The sequence below is a fragment of the Juglans microcarpa x Juglans regia genome, chromosome 1S (assembly GCF_004785595.1).
Source record: "Juglans microcarpa x Juglans regia isolate MS1-56 chromosome 1S, Jm3101_v1.0, whole genome shotgun sequence".
Taxonomy (NCBI): domain Eukaryota; kingdom Viridiplantae; phylum Streptophyta; class Magnoliopsida; order Fagales; family Juglandaceae; genus Juglans; species Juglans microcarpa x Juglans regia.
The window spans coordinates 17,814,348-17,837,788 of NC_054595.1; the positions used below are offsets into that span (position 1 = coordinate 17,814,348).

General features: G+C 37.1%; 2 protein-coding genes across 8 annotated transcripts; one reads left to right on the top strand and one right to left on the bottom strand.

Moving 5' to 3' along the window:
- The first annotated feature begins 1,566 nt into the window (after positions 1-1,566).
- LOC121245981 (GTP-binding protein SAR1A) lies at positions 1,567-3,638 on the top strand. The gene is made up of 3 exons (XM_041143926.1): positions 1,567-1,864; positions 2,000-2,131; positions 3,019-3,638. Exons 1-3 carry the CDS (start codon positions 1,736-1,738, stop codon positions 3,337-3,339), a joined length of 582 nt encoding a protein of 193 aa, XP_040999860.1. The 5' UTR covers positions 1,567-1,735; the 3' UTR covers positions 3,340-3,638.
- A 945-nt stretch (positions 3,639-4,583) lies between these two features.
- Positions 4,584-22,118, bottom strand: LOC121245982 (calmodulin-binding transcription activator 6-like). 7 transcript variants are annotated; one of them, XM_041143932.1, is made up of 15 exons: positions 21,877-22,116; positions 21,515-21,686; positions 21,277-21,400; positions 20,381-20,506; positions 19,447-19,562; positions 15,483-15,571; positions 15,311-15,356; positions 15,059-15,194; positions 14,640-14,759; positions 14,498-14,556; positions 13,350-13,763; positions 11,702-12,399; positions 6,184-6,730; positions 5,083-5,391; positions 4,584-5,009 (listed from the first exon to the last, which is right to left on the bottom strand). In XM_041143932.1, exons 3-15 carry the CDS (start codon positions 21,329-21,331, stop codon positions 4,965-4,967), a joined length of 2,760 nt encoding a protein of 919 aa, XP_040999866.1. In that variant the 5' UTR covers positions 21,332-21,400; positions 21,515-21,686; positions 21,877-22,116; the 3' UTR covers positions 4,584-4,964. The 7 variants fall into 7 exon arrangements, with proteins under 7 accessions (XP_040999866.1, XP_040999864.1, XP_040999865.1 ...); XM_041143930.1 differs by having other exon boundaries at positions 14,640-14,768; XM_041143931.1 differs by having other exon boundaries at positions 15,056-15,194.
- Positions 22,119-23,441: the final 1,323 nt, after the last annotated feature.

The window sequence follows — 23,441 nt, forward strand, 5'->3', positions numbered from 1 at the left end:
TTTGGGCCTCAGGTCCAAAGAGCTCCAACATTGATAAGCCCAGTAGGAGGAGATAGCTGCGCCCATATTAGTGGACCAGATACAGTGACCCAATTGGTCTAAAAAAGAAGAAGATAGAATTGCCCAATATTCGGCATTATGGGCCCAGAAAAAGAATGACCGATTATAATTTAAGAGTTCTGTTATATACAGTTATTTTTACGTATTTTTTGTACATTCTACTGATATCATTGATCAAATTAGTTATTTATATTAAAAAAATGACGCAGTCAATCACATTAATAAAATTCATTAGCAATACGTAAAAGTGACAAGCTAAGTCCTGATAAACAAGTTGGCATAATATAAGTCAAAGAATTTGAAAAATACAAGACATTATAAGATCACAGTACCTCACCCTAAATCCACCATCCACTTCCTTCTGATCATCCAATAAAAAGTAATTATTCAATATTATTAAATTACAACCACTTGGTATTCTCATCATATCATGGAAAGTGGTCGGATTACCCCCATAATCTCTAGGCCACCCCTTTTATTTGATCAGGAGGGACCTCCTTTCACTATTTTTATTTTTTTATAATAAATTTCTTAAATTTTCATTATTTATAATTTCTAGATTTTTGTATATATTTTATAATTTTATTTTTATGACACGTGGCATGTTTTTATTTGTTATTGCATGACTTACAAACCACGTGATGAGATTCTAGTTATTGGATCTAATGGAATATGTAACGAAATTATCAAAATATTAAGCTTGCATATGAGTAGTAAGGTGATTTCAAATATTTTGTGAATATTAGTGAAAAAATATTAATAAAATATTGAATAGTAATTAATAGTAGTAAAAAAAAAAATAAAAATTAATGATAAAATAATAAATAATAATAAACTATTCTCAAAATACCCTAATACCCAAACAGAACCTAAAATTAAGAGCACAAAGATGAAAGTGTTCAGCTTTAAAAGTCAAGAAATAATCTGTCTGATATTTTTATTAAAGGGTGTAAAGGAATAGTTTGCATCCCATCATTGAATTTTGTTTGTTTGTGAGGTTAAATATAAAATCAGTAACTAGATTTTCAAGTATTTACGAAAAAGAAACCAAAATTTTAAAAGCTTTCGCTACATTTTTTTTTTATTTTTTGGAAAAGAAAAGCTTTCACTACATTAATATTGGAAAATAAATAAAAAATTAACATGTGATATTGAATCCACATTTTAATTTTTGATTGGCTAATATGTGACATCAGTGTTAATTGAATTACTGATGTAACTTATAGATTCTACATATCAGTCAATCAAATATTTAAACGCAATAATACAAAACTCTTATTAATATTTTAATTAGAGATAGATGGAGATTTCTATATAAGGTGTGAAGTCTGTAAGTATAATATTTTAATATAAATTTTATATTTATTTATTTTTTTTTAAAAAAAATTACCCAACGGTGCAAATTCAACCGCAAATATCATTTTAAAAAAAAAATGTTTTGACTCGAATTTCCTTTGTAGGTAAAAATAATAAAATAGTAAATTATTCGCATTCAAGCCCGATTACAGGCTGAGGTGGCGGCGTGGGGCGTTAAGTTTTCTTCCATTTACATCCAATTTTTCATCTAACCGAGCGAGCGCAGCTCGATTTCTCTCGGCTCTCTCTCTACGTCGCCTATTTCCCGTGGGATTTGAGATTCAGTGTGAACTGGTGAGTTAAACCTCCTCGAGAAAACATGTTCCTTGTTGATTGGTTCTATGGAGTTCTTGCGTCGCTGGGTCTCTGGCAGAAGGAGGCCAAGATCTTGTTCCTCGGGCTCGATAACGCTGGAAAGACCACCTTGCTTCACATGCTCAAAGATGAGGTTCTCCCTCTTTGACTCTAATTTTTTTTCTGTACACATTTTCTCAACGTCAAACAGAGCCTGAACGGTAATTTCATTTACGAAACAAATAAGAGATCTTTGTTTTCTGTTGGTTTGTTTGGAGTCTTTTTGCAGAGATTAGTTCAGCATCAGCCGACGCAGCATCCGACGTCCGAGGAGCTGAGTATTGGGAAAATAAAGTTCAAGGCTTTTGATTTGGGTGGGCATCAGATCGCTCGCAGAGTCTGGAAGGACTACTACGCCAAGGTTTTGATTTTAATTCCGTCTTTTTTGTATTCTTTTTTGGCATTTTCTCGGCAACCAAGCAGGGACTACTGTAGTTCGATATCTATTTACATATTTTTTTGGTTCATTTTCTGGGCATTTCTTGTGCAGTTGTCTTTTCTCAGCATATTTATTTTTCTTCCGATTCCTCATTTATATATGCATTGTTGATCAATCTTAGCAGCAACTCACCCTGTACACATACATACAAGACATCGATTTGAAGCGATAGGTTTATATACATATGTCGATTTGAAAGTTGGTTATTGGGTCATAATGATATTGCTGTCATTGGCAAAGGAGTAATAAAGAGAACGGTGTGGCTGTTAGGTTGTAGAAACCCTTATTGATATGGGTGCCTGGCTACCAGTTTTTTTGAGTAATTTGATTTTTAATGCGAGCTTAAATAGAACCATTCGTTTTCTATTATTCTTCCATACTTGTGGTTCGGCTACTTGGGTAGATGGCTGAAAGGATAGAGGAGTTTATTATGTTGAAATTGGCATGTGAATAGGTTTCTTTATTATGTTGATACTTGCATTAATTGTTTGATACAATGAAACGAGTAGGAAGGAAAGAGCCATATACTATCTCAGAGGTTTACTGATTGTGAGACAAGGTATACGGTTCTAGAAAAGACCTGTTGTGCACTTACATGAGCCGTACCTTGTGTATATTTTATAAGGCAAACTGAGTATTCTTCAATTATTATTCTTGTTGACGAACTCTGGGTTTAGAAGGCACAAAACTCCAATAATTTCTTCAATTATTATTCTTATTGATAGGGGTGATAAGTGTAAAGGCCAGACAAATACTTCTGTGATGGGATTGATTCCTCACTGATCATTTGTGATCCTTTTATTCTGTAGGTCGATGCTGTGGTGTACCTGGTTGATGCTTACGACAAAGAGAGGTTTGCAGAGTCAAAAACAGAGCTTGATGCGCTACTCTCTGACGAGTCTCTGGCAAATGTCCCGTTTCTTATTCTGGGAAACAAGATAGACATACCTTATGCCGCCTCAGAGGATGAGTTGCGGTACCATATGGGCCTGACCAACTTCACCACGGGTAAGGGAAAGGTTAATTTGATCGACTCCAATGTCCGTCCCCTAGAGGTGTTCATGTGCAGCATTGTCCGCAAGATGGGATATGGTGAAGGCTTCAAGTGGCTCTCTCAGTACATCAAGTAGGCAAACAATCAGACGGCAATTTTTCTACCACTGCTGCAGCCCCTTCATTCAAGTTGATCTTGGGAATGTTAAGCATGGGCGTTGGTGTAAAGAGAATATATATATTGTCTATGGTTGTTGCCTCTATCTTTAGCTGGATTGTATTTTCTACCTTTTCTTGGCCTGGATAGATTGGTGTCTAAATTGCAGAACTAATAAAGGAATTGAGGTTCAGTTGAGAAATTTATTTGTTTACTGAAGGCGAACTTGAAACTCCACAATGCAATTCATTTGGGATGTGTTCCCTGTTTTCAATCTCAGTTAGGATCAATATTCTATGGTTTGGTTAATTGAATTACTTTCCATGCTCAGGCAAATCTCTCTCTCTCTCTCTCTCTCTCTCTCTCTCGCTCTCTCTGGTTGGTTATAGCTGTAGGGCATTGGCAACCTTTATGAAACAGCAAACTGAACTAGTAAGAATGGGTTTTCGATATCTTTGACCAGCACTTTTTTTCCATTGTTGTATAATCTACTTCTAGAAACAACTTTGGTGGGAAATTCAGTGCAACGACTAAAAAGCACCGTTTGTGTCACTTTCTTCTCTTCACCAACCCCAAGCCGTTGATCTTCAGGATCCATCTGAATGAAAAACTTCTCATTCTCAATCTGTATTTTATTTAACACTTGTGAACCTAAGCAGTCTCCCAGGAGAGCTGAGCTGGTGCCTTTGCTTATAGCTTACTAGCTTTCAGCCCATGCAGTAGTTATTAATTATTATTATTTTTTTTAAAGAAAGTTTTTAACTAGTATTTTAAATTAAATAAATTAAGTTCTACCATCTCGATATTGAATTGTTAAGATAATCTCAAACACTTTTTATTTTTATTTCACATCGTTAAGGCCTTGTTTGTTTTTCCAAAATTTCTTAACTCATCTCATCTAATCATTACAACGTTCTTAAATTTCTACACAAAATAAAATAAATAATTCAACTTTTTTAAATTTTAAAACAAAAATAATATTAAAAAAATATATTCTAATAATATTTTATTTAATTTTTAATTTTCATCTCATCTTATCTACGAAAACAAACGAAGCCTAAAAGTATTTGGGAGCTCATCAATGTTAAAACCGAAGGAGCGGAGTTTGTATACGCATTAGATCCTTTGTAATTTCATTCACAAATTTCAAATTTAAAAGCAGTGTAAGTGTTCATTTACCAACATAATTCATTCCAAGTAATAGAAAAGAAAAACAAGAAGAAGAAGAAAAAGCAAGTAGCTAGTAGATTTGAAAGTTAACCTCATGCCAGTGGCCATGGTAAAGCTATTGCTACCCATATTTAACTAAATTAAGCTCACAAACACAAGTGATTCCTAGATCTTGTGTACAAGATTACTACCAGGATGGATAATAATAATAATAATAATAATAAAAAGAACCCACAACAAGACGACTGAACCCATGACCCTCTCAAATCTTAAAAAACACTGGCAGAGGGTCAAAAGTGCAGGCGATCTTAATTTAGGCATTTACAACACGTACAAACTACAAGAGCATATAACACTCTTCTGGAATCTATCTTTTTTCCTTCACTTGCCCATGAACAGCTAGACTCCCAGTATCTGAACTTCTCCGTCTCTCACCTATTTCATGTAAATATCGGGGTGAAGAAGCCCTTCATATTCCAGCTGCGGAAAACAATAGGAAATTGGTTAGTGTTCCATGAATTGAATTGTAAGAATGATAATGCGATTCACCTACCCTTGCTTGATTATGGGACATTTTCATTCTCCTATATTCTTCTTGTGCTTTCTTTGAACGAAACATAGACTGAACCCGTATAACAGATCTCTCAACACGATCTTCAGCTTGCTTTCGGCTAGTTCGATAGAAGTCCTCCTCTGCATCACCTTCCTGCTCCTGGGACGGATCTGCTTCAATAGGATCAACATTGAGACCACGAAAACCTTTTCTCTTCAAACGCCAGCGCAGAACTGCTTTCTCAAGCACACCAACTGACCAAAGAACTTTACGGTACTGCTTCCGCATTTGGTAACCCCGAAAAACAGCCTGCATTGGGTGCAGTCAAACAACTTCTCATGAATCTCTGATGTCACTAAATTTAGTGTTGTTTATGCTTGCACTTACAGGTCTGGATGGGTGACATAAATCCAAAAACATTTTTAACATTTAAGTTATAATCATGGTTGTCAGAAAGGTACTCCCAAGTCATTTTACAAAGCTCTTAAAAATCTCTTTTCAGTTAGAGAACATACCCCATAATCCACCAAATCCACTCTTTGATTTAAAGAGAACTCTAATTGGAGCATCTTGGTTGTTCCACATACTGCAAACTTTGATGCACACGATTGGACAAAAGGGGCCGCATCGTCCCCTATGACAAGAAGCATTCTTTTTTTTTTTTTTTTTTTTTTTTTTCTACTCTTATCAATCAATTTTTTTTTTTCCTATTCTCCATTCATCCCAGTTCCATAGTGCAAAGGATACAGCCCCTCATCCCTTTAATCGTGTATCTTTATGAATTGATTGTATGCAATTTGCTAATCCAAAAAAGAAGAGGGTAATTCAGGTTCACTTGCCAATGCTACATTATATCCTACATGGCTATAGGTACAGGTTACATCTGGTCAATCATGTTAATTGCGTGAAACTGACTCAGATTGTTTCTAGGTCAGCTGATGAACAACACTTTGACTAAAAAAATAAAATTTGAACTGATCAAGCCAAGCATTTGAGGCCTCTGTCATTCACCATGTGGTTCATACTAGTTGTAAAGTTTTATCCTATCCAAGACTCCAAGTGTCAGTCACGCGACAAAGAAGACAGGGAAAGAGGACTTACTTGAATTTTGATAGCCTGACGACGGAGATTAAGGAATTCTTTCCGGATTTTCCATGTGTGGAACCTATGTTGGATACGTGCAGCAGCTGCTGTCCTTTTTCGTGACTCATACTTGCGAAAGGCATGTTGAATCTTCATTGCTGCGACTATACTGCGTGCTTCAGCCTCCGAAATGGAAAACTGAATTTCTTGGGTCCGCAGTTTTAGAGAGCGCTCCCTGAATGCAGCCTGTATACGTGAAGCAGCTTCGGCAGTTGTCCGATAAGCTGCCAACGTATCTTTTAAGTACAGCTGATCCTCACTGAGGTTCTCAGTGTTTAAATTGTCGGTTGAGCTAGTATCAAGGGAACCACTGGCATTCCCAGCTATGCTCATTTCGTTGAACTGCTCTACCAAAGCCTTTTCTGAAAGATAAGCTGCTAAGCCATCATACCCCTTTGAAGATGCAAGATCAGCAGAAGTGCATCCACCAGGGTTTTCAGGGGTTGGGTCAGTGACCAAATTTGGCTTTGCACCAGCAGATAAAAGGGCTGCAACCATTTTCTCTCTGCACAATGCATATGTCAGAAATGCAAAATCCAAGATTGAGAGTTCTTTTTCAAATCACTACTAAAAGTATAAGATGTGCTCACAAATCTGTGATATCTCATGCACAAACCATGTTATAGTTGCACTTGAGAGTTATTTATGTCACATAGCATGCAAAAAGTCAATATAAGCAAATATAGAAAAGTCCAGACATAAAATAATAGAGCAAGCTCAAGCTCAAGCTCTCTTGGGTGAAGGAAATGGGATAGTGGTAGAAAGTTTTAATGCGAAAACTCCGAGTCAAATAGGACATAGCAAATCTAATTAGTTGTTAGATGACATGGTTGTAATAAGTGTAATATGTGAGGGTATAATTGTCAAGTGTATGTAGTATATATGTTGTTGTACATCAATGAATGAAAGAAGGAAGAATAGTTTCCCTCCATAAACTTGTACATGGTATCAGAGCTCACGGTTGTCGGATGGTGGTAAGTGGTGGACAGTGGTTCACGTTGAAATCGAGCTCATTGTGGTCTGAACTCGTTGGAGTGCTTTCCGGTGTCGTATCTAACTTTTGTCGCCGGATCTAAGCCCACCAGTGTTTGCAGCTGCCGGATTCAAGTTTGCCGATGTCCCCATAGGTGTTTGAAGTGGCTTCTCCTCCGTCGTTGGCTGCCCTATAGGTGTTTGAAGTGTTTCCGGCGAGTTTCCGGTGTCTTCTCCGGTATTGGACACCAGGGGTGAGTGTCCCATCGTCGTCTGTGCATATCGATGTGTGTCTCGTCGGCAGCGGCCGCTGGATGTGCCGCCTGTCGCAGGCAAGCATAGAAGAAAAGTAGTGTTTGGTTGCAGGGATAACCAATCCCATCCTCAAGTGTGGATAACCCCAACCTGGAGTAAAATCCTGTCCCTAATCTAGAATAACGCCTGTTTGGTAACAAGGATAAGGTAATTCCCATACCACTTATTCTCGTTTAGGATAACCTAATCCAGTTTTGGGTTTAAGTTGAAATCGGTTTTGGCCGATACCCGATACAAACCAATACCGGCCGATACAGGCCAGGTTTTGTCCTATACATGCCGAAACATAACCGATACTGACCGATTCCTAGCCGATACGGTCCGATTCCGGCCGAAACAGTCCAATTCAAAACCGATATAGGCCAATACAATGTATTTATAACCGAAACAGGACCAAAATGTTGTTATTCAGGTACTTGAGCTAAGTTTCTACATTTTCAGAGTGTGTTTCTTGGATTCTCAAGTTGAATTGTGGTTTTTCTCATATATTGTGTGGAGTTTCAATCTCCAAGTTCAGTTGTGATATTTTTTCTGCATCAATGACAACTAAATTTGAGTTACAGTTACATGATGCAGTTGCCTCATATGTTGCTCTTGGTGGGAGTGGAGGCCGAGGTGGTAGAGGCTTACGTGGGGGACATGATGCCAAAGGTTATCGCACTCGAGGTCAAGAATCTCGTAAGTGCACCCATTATGGTTGCATTAACCACTCGGAGAACTATTGTTAGGATCTAAATGGTAGACCATCTGGATCCGCTAATCAAGTCATTTGCCAAGATATGATTAGTATATCAAAAGATGAGTATGATAAGCTTTTGGGTTGCACATGGGTTTCATCTTTCACAACTACTCTTGCCCAATCAGGTACAACGTCCGCATGTCTTGCCTCATCCACTCAAGCTCCATGGATCATTGATTCAGGAGCTAATGAACATCTGACTGGTTTGTCCTCTGTCTTATCTAAGTTGGATACTGTAACATCTTCAAAAAGTGTTACTCTTGCTAATGGTTCTCTTGCTAAAGTTACAGGCATTGGATCCACTAAGCTCACTGACTTTATATCCTTGTCATCTGTTCTATATACTCCTAGTTGTCCATTTAGTTTGCTGTCCATTAGTAAGATTACTCAAAGTCTTCAATGTTCAGTGACATTTTATCCCTCTTCATGTGTCTTTCAAGATCTCAAGACGGGAAACAAGATTGGTACAGGGCATGAAGCTGATGGTCTGTATTATCTTGATGTTAAACAGTCAACCACTCAAGCTCTTACATCCTCCTCTTCATCTGCTTATGAATGGCACTGTCGTCTTGGTCACCCCTCTCTTTCCCTTTTAAAGCGTCAGGTTAGGAATCTAGGAAATGTGTCTCCCTTTCCTTGTGAAGCATGTCAAATTAGTAAACATCATCGCGTGTCTTTTGCACCTCGGGTTGATAAACGAGCATCGAATTCTTTTGAATTGATTCACTCTGATATATGGGGACCAATCAAGATTAAATCAAATAGGTTTCAGTATTTTGTCACATTTATTGATGACTATCTCGTGTGACATGGATGTTCCTAATGAAGGCAAGATCTGAACTTTTTTCCATATTCAAAGTGTTTTGGAAAGATATTAAAACCCAATTTAACAAAATGGTTCAAGTTTTGCACTTTGATAATGCTAGAGAATATCAATCTAGTGACTTTGCTACTTACTTAAGTAACAAAGGAATTGTTCATCAAACTTCATGTTCTTATACACCCCAACAAAATGGGGTGGCTGAATGCAAAAATCGTCATTTGTTAGATGTAACCCGAGCAATTTTACTGCACATGCATGTTCCTAAACGATTTTGGAGTGATGGTGTTTTACTGCTTGTCACCTTATTAATCGTATGCCTTCATCAGTTCTCAATGGTTCATTTCCTTTTTCCATCTTGTTTCCTTCATCACCACCATTTACTCTTCCTCCAAAAATCTTTGGGTGTGTTTGCTATGTTCATAACGTTGGCCCAGGTTTTGATAAGCTTGACTCACGTTCTACCAAGTGTTTTTTTGTTGGTTATTCTCGGACTCAAAAATGATATTGTTGTTATAGTCATGTTCTTAGACCCTACTTCACGAGTGCTGATGTTACCTTCTTTAAGTCCATATCCTATTTCTCGGACGCAGCTTCGAGTAATGAGTGTGATCCTCTACCGTTACCTACTCTTACACTTTCTCCTCCACACTTACCCAACCTTACCCAACCATCATCCATGCCTCCCCCAATTCCTTTGCAGGTTTACAATTTTACTCGCGTTGCTTGCGGCCACCGACTTCCATGCCTTCACCAGCCATGTCTCCATCTTCAGATCCTGAGTTACTCAGTATTTTAGACTCTCCACCTATTGCTCTCCGCAAAAGTACTCGATCTTGTGTTACTCAACATCCGATTAGTCAATTTGTCTCATATCATGCCTTATCTTCTTCATTCTCATGTTTTACTTCTCAGCTTTCAAAACTTTCTATTCAAAGACAATTCAGGATGCTTTATCTGATCCAGGATGGAGGACAGCTATGAAAAATGAAATGGATGCCCTTCACCATAATAGGACATGGGATCTTGTTCCACTACCACTTGGTAAGCAACCTGTTGGCTGTAAATGGGTATATACAATCAAATTTCATCCTGATGGTTCGGTGGAACGTTTGAAAGCCCGCTTGGTTGCTAAGTGTTACACTCAAACATATGGCATTGATTACGATAAGACTTTCTCCCCCGTTGCCAAAATCTCTTATGTTCGAGTGTTGATCTCTCTTGCTGTTAATCTAGATTGGCCCTTATTTCAGCTGGATGTTAAGAATACATTTCTATATGGTGACTTGCATGAAGAAGTTTATATGGAGCAACCACCTGGGCTTGTTGCTCAGACGGAGTATCGAGATACTGTATGCAAGTTAAAAAAGACATTATATGGTTTGAAACAATCTCCTCGAGCATGGTTTGGGAAGTTTTCTGATTTTGTATCGGCATTTGGTCTTCATAGATGCCAAACAGACCATTCGGTATTTCACCTACATAGTGATGCAGGTCACATTTTGTTGGTTGTATATGTGGACGACATTGTAATTACTGAGTGACTTTGTTGGAATTGCTAGGCTGAAACAGTGTTTACATGATCAATTTCAGACAAAAGACTTGGGCAAGCTTAGATATTTCCTTGGAATTGAAGTCAATAGATCTAAAGAGGGTATCAACCTATCTCAGAGGAAATATGTACTTGACCTTCTGGAAGAAACCTCCATGTTGGGTGCACGACCTATTGATACCACTATGGACCAAAATCGTAAATTCTTGAAAGAGGAAGGGGAGTCGTTTGGAGAGCTAGGTAGGTATCAAAGATTTGTTAGGAAATTGAATTATCTCACTATCACTAGACTGGACATCTCATATGCAGTGAGTGTACTGAGTCAATTTTTACAAACACCTAGGGTCTCACATTGGGATGCTATAATTCATATTCTTCGTTATCTTAAGCGAGCCCCTGGCCTTGAATTATTGTATTCGATCAAATGGATAACTTAGGGTTGAAGCCTTTTCAGATGCTGATTGGGCAGGATTTCCTTCAGATAGAAGATCTACTACTGGATATTGTACCTTTGTGGGATGTAACTTGGTTACATGGAAGAGTAAGAAACAAGCAGTAGTAGCTTGGTCTAGCGTAGAAGCTGAATACAGAGCAATGGCTCACACTACTAGTGAGCTGACATGGTTGCAACACTTCCTTAAAGAGATTGGTTTCCAGCTCCTATCCCTCTCTAGTTATTTTGTGATAATCAAGCCGCAGTGCATATTGCCTCTAATCGTGTGTTCCATGAGAGGACTAAACATATAGATATTGATTGTCACTTCATTCGAGATAAGATACTAAGTGATGACATTTCTACACCTTTTGTGAAGTTTGCCGATCAATTCGTAGATATGTTTACTAAGTCTTTGTGTTGGGGTCGGTTGAAACTTATTTGTTTCAAGCTGGGTTTATATGATATATATGCTCTAGCTTGAGGGAGAGTGTTAGATGACATGGTTGTAATAAGTGTAATCTGTGAGGGTATAATCGTCAAGTGTATGTAGTATATATGTTGTTGTATATCAATGAATGAAAGAAGGAAGAATAGTTTCCCTCCATAAACTTGTACAATATCTATGATAAATGAAACAATTACCTTCCATGATATGCTGCCCAATGAAGAGCTGTCCATCCACATTTATCACGAAAATCCAATGATAAGCCTGAACATGCAAATAAATAAACAGCCCAGGTATATTCCAGAATAGCACATAAATGTATTACTCCTTGACCTTGGGCATCATATTCAGTGGTTTTGGAGCCTTCAACAACTCTTTCCAGCAGCCACTCCCATACCTTGTTTTTCAAAGTGAGTTCAAACAGACCATCTTTGGCTTGTGGAAAGAGAGGTTTGTTGTCTTCAATTGACTTGCTAAAATCTGCCCAACCATTCAAAAAGATAGAGCTTTTGTTAGCAAACTTCTTAGCCTCCTTCAGGGATTTTGGTGATACTTTATTAGACATAATATTAAGGCTCTTGGATGTAGAGAAGAGCAGAGAAGCAAGACGAAGCTGAACTTGAAACTCTTCCCACTTGTAATTCTCTTCTGAGGAAACTACTGGGTCACTTAATAAAGAAGTACGATACTCAAAATTCAAGACTTGGCTGATCGGTTTGTGACCATCAAAACTCATGAAAAGGTTTACTAATCCAGGAGAATGTGGTAGTACCAAGCATCGATACACCCCACCCTGAACAGCTTCTGCAGGAACACAGGCATCGCCACAGACACAAAAGAGACTAGACTTCCAAAGATGTTGGCACTCCTCATGAAAGAACCCAGTTACTAGGATCTGCAACATTTAAACATAGGTAAAAAGTTTACAGCTATTTAAACCTGACTTTCCTACGTTAAGCAAACCATATACAGACTGGTCCATTTGTAGTCGATTCATGATCATTGATCAACTCGATTACGAGGAAAAACTAACTATCTGGGCAGTATCAATCTTTCAAGGCTTATATCCATTTCAACACCAGTGGCAACGAAGATCAAATGGGTCAAGTCTGATTTTTGTAAAGTTTATATTGACTGTTGCCCCCCCCCCCCCCCCCCCCAAACCATAAAAAAAAAAAAAAAAAGGGAATGAATCACAGTTTAATTGGTACAAAACATATATGCAAGGAGTTCATAGCAGTTTAGATGATGGAAACTAAAATGGTTGCTCTAAAGAAAATCTAAAATTGAATTTACCATTCAGAGTTCTATTCAAGCAAAATAATATAACATCCAATCTTAACATGATAAATCTAGCATCACAGTGATCTTCTCCCATTTGTTTTGCTCATACATACAGGGCAGAGAATGATGCTGTTAAGAGTAAATGAGAATGCATACTCGGTCAAAAATTTGAATTTTCACTTTCAAGAAGTTTCAACAGTTACTGTGTTTAATAAGAAAAAATCTAATTGTAAGCGATTCTGCGTACTAATACGCGCACCCATTCAATATGATTGGTTAGAAAGTAGATTTTATTGAAAATAGTGCTAATTTGAATTTAGAATATGAAGACAACAACATTAGTACACAGATTGGTACGCAAACTTGCTTGTACATAGCAAAACTCATTTAATAAACTAAGATTAGACATGTCTTCATTCCAATTTTTATTTACCTGTGATGTCAAGAACTTACTCATAAAAAACCAGTTGAAGGCATTTGAAGCATAAAAAGTGAACAAGAAAGCCTCGGTGATAAAAGAACACCACGAAATAGAAATGCAGGTACTGGCAAAAGAAAAACCTTTGTTCTCTCAGTAGAAAATGCCCATGCAGGTGAGACGTCTGTTATGGTAAATATTTGCTCTGGAACTGAAGATTTCTGATGATCCATCACAGAAGAGACAAATGATTCGTGACCTGGAGAAATGGAGGATTCTAGCACCGTGTTCTCCGATGAACCTGGCGAGTCAGCCAGGATGTGGTTTATCCACCCTCCAAAACTGTCCTGTCCTTGCAATCCATCATGGACCAAAATGTCTAAGGAATTAGTGCTTCCCATGGTAATAGAATCCCTTCTAGGCTCGTTTGTGTTCACTTGACTCTCCAGTGTCTGGATATGAACGTTGTCCCGGAAACTCAAGTGAATGTTATCACTCCTAGCAACCAGTTCTGTCAAATTACTGAAAGAGGAAACTTCAGCTGAAAACTTTGCTCCCTGAAATGAAAAACAGCAAGATTTATAATCTTATGCTAATGCTATCTGTAACAAAGTAAAGTAGAAGTAGATTACATAGTTTAACCAAAACTAACATAACAGCACAAAAGCTTAGTTTGCTCACTGAAGTATAGATGTACATGTCAAGTCAATCTGAACGCATAAGAAACTACAGAACATGTATGGATGCTAAGTAAAAAGTAACATAAGAATGACACAAGAAAGCATCCTGGCAAAAACTACTAGAAACTCGCACTTGCACATGAAAATTCAAGCCACTCTACAACCCTGCTGCGCAATAGGCTGCAAAAACCACTAGCGAAAAGAGAAAGGAACATAAGACATGAAGCCCAATGGCCAACAACTTGTCCCTGTGAACGTCTACAGTCTAAACAACTATGTTGAGCAAAATAAATGGTTTAAACCTCCTCAAATCACATGTTAGCAGAAATAGTAATGGCACGAGAAACAAAGTTGGTTGATTAAATAACCATGCTCCCCGATGACCATAAAATCATCATATACTCTTATGATCCCAAATTCTAGCAGATAAAACAACAAAATAACTTTTTTCTACACTGGAGGACGTGACTCTAGGCATAGCATTCATCATATTAGTTGTAGCAGGGAAATGAAAACAACAACTCAAGATGAGGACGTGACTTTTTTTTTTTAAAGTTCAAAACGACAAAAAAGATATAGGAACCATAGTAAACCATAAATGGTCTACTTACATCATGTAAAGAGCCATTTACTGCAATTTGATTTGATTGATCAAAGCTTGAAAATTTATCTGCCAAAAAGAAAAGGGGGCAAAAGTGTGAATGGTTTTCTGCGTATCCACTAGCTCTGCTGCAGATGGATCTAATCATTTACCTCCTGTAGGTGCAGTTGAGATGTTAGAATCATTTGTCAGTAGGAGATCATCCCACTCGAGAGTATTAATCTCATGAATCGTCAGTTCATGATTCTGGACAGTCAAATTGTCACCAGGCCCTATCGATTCTTTGAAAAACAAGGTAAGAATATTGTATATACATTTACTGCAAAAGGGCAGATTTAATTCTACTAACAATAAGAGTCAATCAAGACATCAGTTGATGAAATATATTTGTAAATCCAGGTACTAATCGTCTAACACAATGAGAATAACTACAATGCAAAATGAAGAACCAATCCCGTTCTAACCTTCTCCAAAACACAAAAAAACAAGTATGTATTGATAAAACCAAACAAGCCACTTCACTGTGAAAAGATCATAGGATTCAAAATACATAAAGTTCAATCAATACCACCTAAAATTTCTTTCTTGCCAGCATTATATCCATGATTAGAACCAGTCTCATGCTCCTCTGATGAAAGCCAAGGTGCAGATGGCTCAGAGACACCACTAGAATTTGAATTGACAGGTGTTGCTGGAGATCCTTGCAACTGTATCATAAGTCAGCCACAGGTCAATACAAGGTTAGAACACCTAGTTATTTTTAGGTACCGAAGTGAATGGAAAAAAGAAAAAGGTTTAATGGGATAAGCATGACAATACTGACTTCCTGAGTTTCACGGTAATGAACAAGGACTATGTGTTCTAGGCTCCTGAAAACAATAGCCAAATCATACACAAAATTACTTACAGAGAAGTCTTTTCTTCTGTATTATTAAAAAATATAGCCAATTAATTGGTGGGTTTAAAGATGCACATAAACCGAAACCATTACATACTTGTCAAGAAGCCAGTAACACCTGCGAACAAAGGTTGGGTTATCTTGCCCATGCGCATAGTATACATGGATCCTTTCTTCATTACCAACCTGAAAGATGAAACAACAGGCAAAGCAAATCTCACTAAAATATACTTTTCCAAATAGAAAGAACCTTTGTTCATATATTTCAAACCACTTTTTTGATTAGTTAATAATTTACTTAAAAAAAGCTAAGGATGATAACCAAGTACATGGGAGTATGCAGGAGATGCATTTAAACAGAAAGGGGAAACAGAGCTAGAAAATCCTAAAAACTAGAAACAAAAGAAACATGAGAATTCACCCAAAATAAAGAGAATTAAGGAAAACCCAAAGATCCTCCATGGTACTCTCACAATCCTCGAAACTTCGATAAGGGAATCATTTTCCATAAGGTCAAACTATGCAAATTACCAATTGGGTCCTTTCCCATTGAGGCCACTGTAACCAAACACACTGAAAATAGAGTCCCATAAAGCACTAGCTATCTCACAATGAAGTAAAAGACGATCAATTACTAAAACATGATGCTTTCTTAGATTCTCCAAAGCAAGAATCTTCCTTAGCATCGTTGTCCAAACAAAAAAAGCCGTACTGAAGTAGCCTTGTCACGCCATATTTTCTTCCATGGGAATAATGATTTAACATGACGCCAAAACTTTATAATATGATTTGACTTCAAACACACCTTTTGAAAAGACTGAAAAATTCTATCCTCACCACCCCTTCTCAATTAAGTAAATTACAGCATGTCAAAGAAATAAGAGAACCTGCCTTATGATCCTACATTCCTCTGATAAAATCAACATTCAACTAATAAGAGTCATCTGAACCTGTAAATGAGCAAATCGAAAAAATTCCAGATAAACTTCCTTAAGGGTCTGATCAAGGCACCATACATCAAGTCTAAACTTTATCCTTGAACCACCACTCACCACATATCTAATAAAACAAGAGAAGTTCCCCCAATCTCTTAGGATATTTTTTCAAAGTCTCACGCCAAAAGTTCCATTAACTTCATGAGAACACCATCCACCCATGGACAACCACATTTCATGCTCCAAAGACTCCCCATTCTCAATGGTATACCTCCAGAACCCTTTCCCGAAAAGGGCTTGATTGAACATATTTAAGTTGGCCCCCCAAGCTCTCATTCAAAAACAAGAGAACATACCTTAGTCCACTTAACTAAGTGAAAATTAGACTTCTTGTCCAACTTGTGCCAAAAACTTTCATTGCAACTTCTCCAACTGGTTAGCAATCACAATAGGAAGAGGGAGCAGGGACAGAATAAAGAAAGCAACACAGGTATCATAAGTGATTAGGAACTGCCTAACAAAAATCAGTGTACCATCCACATACAAGTGAGATGTGGAAATGCCATCGACGCTTCTGACCCCCGCAGAAAAAATCTTGATAAAAATCCTCAGCCACTAAAGTAGATAACATTTTATTCAGAGCCTCCATAACTATATAAATACCAAAGTAGAAAGAGGATCCCTCTAGCAAAGACCTCTGGTAGTACTAACAAAACCGTTGGGTGCCATTCAGCAACATAAAAAAGTGCACCGTGGAGATACAAAACTCAATTCAACAGCACCAATTTTCCCCTGAACCACATCTTACAAGATACACAACAATATATATATATATATATATATATATGTTATAGGTGTTTCTGTTTGTTATAACTAAGTACTCAGCCAAAAACAGCTATAATGGAACTTGTTAATATTATGGTTTTGCATGTTGGAATAGTGGTTATTAGGGAAATTCTCATGTTTCTTTTATATATTCATCTTACATAGCACCTGCAGCTTTCCTGTGACAATTCTGGAATTCAGATATTCATTTGCAATTAATACTAAATCCAAAATTTGTGTCCCCCTGATGAATGCATTCTAGGACTTGGAGATAAACTTCTCCAACATCAACTTTGATCTATTTGCAAGAGCCTTGGCTATAATCTCATGGGTTCCACTGACCAAATTAATTGGCTGAAAGTCCATAATTTCCACCGTCCATATTTTTTTGGGGATAAGAGTAAGCGAAGTTGCATGACTTCTCACAAACCATCAGGGCTTGGGGCCTTATCACTATTCAATGCTTTCACCACCTTATGAACCGTACTTTTTTTCAAGCTCTCACCATCCAAGACGCCACTTCCTCATCAAGAGACTCAAAAGAGAGACCATCCACCCGAGGCCAGCAAATATACTGCTCATATAAAACATATTATAATGTTGTACGATATGATCGCCAATCACAAAGGGATTAGAAAAAACAGCACCATTCACATCCAATGACTCAATAGAATTGGTCCTTCCAAAAGAGTTTGCCACAGCGAAAAAATATTGAACACCCGTCTCCCTTCTCTAATCTTCTCCAGTTGTCCTCTTAAATCACCCAACAAACTTTTTCTTTGCAACTCTCTCCAACGCAATATCCTCACCAAACACATCCGTCCTGCTGAGAATCTATAGGACTGCATCAACAGTTCTTCTAACTAGCATGTCACATTTTTTGTTCATGATTTTACCCAAACTTCCCCTAGTTGAGGTAATGGTTGTTGGAGTTTGTTTTGTACCGCAACAACCTCCACATACGACTGCTTTTCAACGATGTGCTATGCTCTTCTAACAGTGAGTCAACCCATTTGCCTTTTGACTGTGGGTCTTACATTTTATAGGAGGACACTGCTATCACAGCCAACGGAAGTATGGAAAAGAATCTGCCACCTTGCATAGCACCCATGTGAAACCTGCCCAGCCATTGCCTCTACCACCTTCTAGAATCACAATATATCCATTTTGTATGTCGCCACCATATTCTTCCACTGACACAATCAACCATGGAAATTGGAACCCGCTGTGCAATGAAAACTCTGCTCCCTGCCCTTGAAATCATATATTCCTTCAGCCCTTCCGCTTGTTTCAGGCCCTCAACAATGTTCCACAACCAACCAACACTTTGTCCGCCAAGAGAAACTGAACAAGAAACACCCTTGCTCCTCTAGGTAATTCGAACTACCGAAACCCCCACCCATGCCAATAACTCAAAAACCTTATGTTCTATATATAATTGATGAAAAAATCCCATGCCACAATAATAAAGAGAGAAAAAAGAACAGAAAACAAAACTGAACAAAACGAAATGTATCACCAAAAAGCATTAACTTGACTCCGGTGAACAAAAACAACCCCCTCTCCTCTTTGTGTCCGTGAGAACCATTTACCTAAAGGAGCTTATTTAAATATGCACAAACTCCTAAGCCCCAAACCAACTTGACATGGAGAGCACTGTCTTCTAATTTACAAGATGAGCTTTAAAATAATGATCAATACCCCCCCCCTCCCAAATAAAAAAATAAATCTCTATAAAATCTTATAAAGTTGATCTACAATTGAATAAGCAACAGTGAATGAAGAAATAAGGCAGGTAAGAAAACTAGATAGGACTGTTGAGAGCAAAGTAAACTTTATTCTTTTTTGATGGTGCTGCCTCTCCTCAAACCAAGTATCTATGAATCTACATTATACACATCAAAATCAGACTCTGGAAACCAAATTGACACTTGAAATATTGGTAGAGCGTGCTAAAATAAATTAAGTAAAAATATCATTATATTCATACTCAAGTGAAAATAATATGCCCAAGATATGTATCAAGAAACATCCTTTGGTACAACAGGTATTAAGCAAAGCACAGAAAGGAGAAACATTAACTGGACTTCTGGGGTATATAAATTCATAATAGATGGATATGTTAATAGATAGGAGATATATCTACCATATCTATTTCTATTTACATCTCTAAATATCTATGTATTTGTCTGTTCATATCAATCTGTACACATTGTGAAAACATAAACACTCACTAAGGTACAATGAGTTACATGTATGTTAGTTGATGCCACTGAGCTAGCAGAAATTGGGGAACCTCACTTTTAAGTGTTCATGGGCTTCTTTGACAGTTTTCCCGTCCTTTTTCTTCTTCCAATTATGACCGTCCTTCCGGAAGTTCCTAAGCACCTTACGGTCAAACAATAGAATAGAGCCACCTGTTACATTAACCACCAAAATACACAACATAAAAATATCAGTAACAGATATCATATACCAATCTATAAAAGAAGCTTTTAAAACCATGCATAATTTCATCAAATCCATACAAGAAATATGCTTTTTTGTTCTTAATTCTAATATATGAGAGCTACAAAGCCATAATCATTTCATATTACTATTATGCACTTGATTTTTTATTTATTTAATATTATGTACTTAAATATATTACACATGAACAGATTCATATGCAACATGATTAGAGCCTATCCCATATAGTAGTGTGGGACTTGGGTCATGCCACCTATGATGTAATGGTCCGAAGAGGATGTCGGAACTTTAAGGGAAGGAGATTAAATACCCCATACTGAGCCATAATCATTCCATATTACTATTATGCACTTGATTTTTTATAGTTAATATTATGTACTTAAATATATTACACATGAACAAAATTCATATGCAATGTGATTAGAGCTTACCCCATATAGTAGTGTGGGACTTGAGTCATGCCAACTATGATGGAATGGTACAACGAGGATGTCAGAAATTTAAGGGAAGGAGATTATAATATCCCATACCGAGTGATGAGTGCAGGTGGTGTATGAGAACATTGCTTGGGAGGGAGAAGTTCTTGCTCTTTATAATAATTCTAATGGATTCTAATTGCACCATTGACTAGTGCTTTTGGAGGATAGGTCTAGATGTGGTTTGGGTCTCCCTTGGGGGGTTACAAAATTAGGTGAAGATATATGTGGCAACATTAGGGTTAGCTCTTGTATCAGTGGTGTCAAAATTAATAGAAATAGGCAATTACTTGGGGGCAAGTTCAGCGGCTTGGCATTGATGCTGAAATACTTGTAATTACAGAGGATTGCATGAATTTCATTTGGACGGAGCCACCTTGTTCTGGCCTCTTCCATAGTATTCTGAACATCTAAATCTGTCCATGAAAAAGGAGTAGTAAAAACAAAATACATGAGAATTAAAATACTGATAAATAACAAAGAAGTAATTCCCCAACGATAATTCTTGAAAGGACATCAGAAATTACTTATCATAAAAGAGAGAGAGCTCATAAAGAAATCAATAGGCAGACTAACATTGTAACAAGTAACTGTACCTGTTCTTCATCAACGTAAATACAGATTATCACTTTATCAAACTGTAGAAGATTAAGCATACATTAACTTACATGTAGCCTTGGAAAAAAAATAGTTTCCCATGGAACTTATTTTTATTATTTGTACTTCAATTCTCTAGGAAGCCTTGGTGAAAGACAATTTAGTTCTCTCTCTAGATATGGGAGGACTTTTTATAAAAAAAAAAAAAAAAAAGAAAAAAAAAAAAGGGAGTGAAAAAAAAAAACAATTTCCCATATAACAGACAAGTCTTTTTGTCTCAGAACTGCTGGAAAAACGGATAAATTTCGAAATAATGAATCAAAGAAGCACAAAACTAGTGGAGAAGTACTGTTCTTGCTCGTAAAAGCCAAAACCCTAATCAATTTCCTCCAATGCTTAATTAGTAACGCCGTAGCAAAAATAAAAAATAAAAAAATAGTAACGCGAAAGCGTTTTCCTACCTTTAATTAATAAGAAATTAAATCTAAAAAATGCTTCTGAAAAGTGCTTTTACTTCTAAGAAACATGAAAAAAGACTTCTACAAATGCATCCCGAAAATGAAAAATAAAAAGAGCATTATGGCCGTACCATGCAATGTATGGAAGCCATGAATCTCGGCGCCCACAAGCTTTCCGTCCATCATAAAACCTCGAACAAACCAAAACCTTCCTCAACAATGATTTTTCTCAGACCTTAACCGACATCTCCGTACCTTAAACCACCGGAAATTACTACTATCAGCAAAAACCAAATTAATGGCTGCGAAACAAAATTAGAAACAAAAAAACTAATTCAAAGAATTCAAGAGAAGAAGCGGAAGAAGCACCTGATCAGACAGAATACTAATAATAATAATAATAAAAGGGATTCGGAGCTCTATCCTTCGGCTTGTGCTTTGAACGATAGTACTTTCAAATAAAAAAGAAGTCGAGCAGAGATTGGTCAATTGAGACCTTTTGTACTCTGTTTTTCTGTCAATGTAGCATTGATTTTCATCTCTACGAGTGAACGACGGATAAAGATAATTTGTAAATTCAAAGATTTTGATGTTATTCATAAACAGTAAATATTAAAAGATTCGTTAATAAGTTGAGAGGTTTATGAACAGAGTACCTCCACCTGATCACACAAAACATTCAAAAATTGTGTAGATCGCGAATATGCATGTAATCTTTTTTGGGCAATTACCAGAAGATCATGTGTTGCATGCTGCTGCTTGTAACCTCATTACAACCATTCATTCATGTCTTTTCATTTTCAACTCTTAAACCCCCCCAGTAAAAATTTAAGAACATCTTAATCCGAATCGTGAAAATAACAGTGCTACGTACATGCACCCCGAATTGAGCTATCACTAGTGTGAAACCATCCGTGATTGGCCGCAAAAGTCGTGTCTTTTTTTTCCTCTCTGTCCTCTTTTTTTGACAGGAGAGGTGTGGGACATCGCGTGATGGCGCCAAGGCATATGATTAGGTTCATTTGTATTGTTGTACTTCAATACTTGTTTGATTGGTAGGAAAATCGTACGTATATACGAAATTTTAAATTATTGACATTTTTGTAAAATAATTTTTAAAAATAATATTATTTTATAAAAATATTATATTTCAAAATATAATTATAAAAAAATAATTTGCATAGTCTTTCTCCTAAAAAAAAAAAGAAAAAGGTAAACTTAGGATTTATATGAAAAAATCTATTTTTTTATAATAGGTCTTATTATTTCTTAAAAAGAGTATACAATATTTGTATATCTTAAGACTATATTACTCCGTACAGCAAGCTCGCACCAAACATAACGAAGGTAGTGGATTATCAAACGGTCTCTCTTCGACTAGATTTGAATCCTCCTCTGATGGTGCATCCTCTGCCCCTCAGCTTTGACATCATTTCCCCCTGCTCCAAGTATTCCGAAGTATGTTCCTCCTTTCGTGGTTCTTCAGGTGCATTATCAACCGAGCTCGAGGGCAATGCGCCTTCCCCAAAAGTCAGTAATAACCAAAGAGATCATGCTTATAATATCAGAAAGTCCAAAGCCATTTGTTGCTATCTTTCCGTGTATATGATCATATTTATCTTCAACTCTTGTATAGATCAAGTGTATTTTTTGTAATTCCAAACTTCTATACAGATTTGTGTTAATATGATGCTTTGAGCTGCCAAAAAACAATTTATTCGAGTATATCTTTCGGATAGGATGGAGTTATATAAAGTGGTATAAATTGAGCTACCTAATCATCTAGTACATATGCAACAGTTGTGATGATTCTTTGCATGAATGCAGGCAATTGCTTAGAGATAATGAGATCAGACCCTTCCCTTTTTTGAGATAGTAATCTGCAGCTAGAGTTTGAACAACTAAACCTACGCAATGCTAACACGAGTCTCACTGAAAGACTTCATTGATAGCAATACTCTGAGGGTAAAAAGTTAAAACCAATCTGTGCCTATAAAAGATGAGATGCTCAACCGGAAGTTGCTTCCTCCTCCTTCAGGCACGTTAAAGCTCAGCTTTAATGGAGGGTGCAATTTTCGAGGAAGGTAAGAAGGCAGGTGTGGGTGCATGTACTATGCAAAGAGAAGGGAGATGTAATAATGGATGTGTAGAAAAGAAAATAAGGCGATTGATGATGATGATGACATCGAAGCCCTGGCAGCTCTACAATCCCAGAGGGTAACTCCTTAACAACTTCGACCTAAGTTACTTGGATGAAAAGCTTGTGCTTTTAGTTTTGATTCTGTCCAAAAATAAG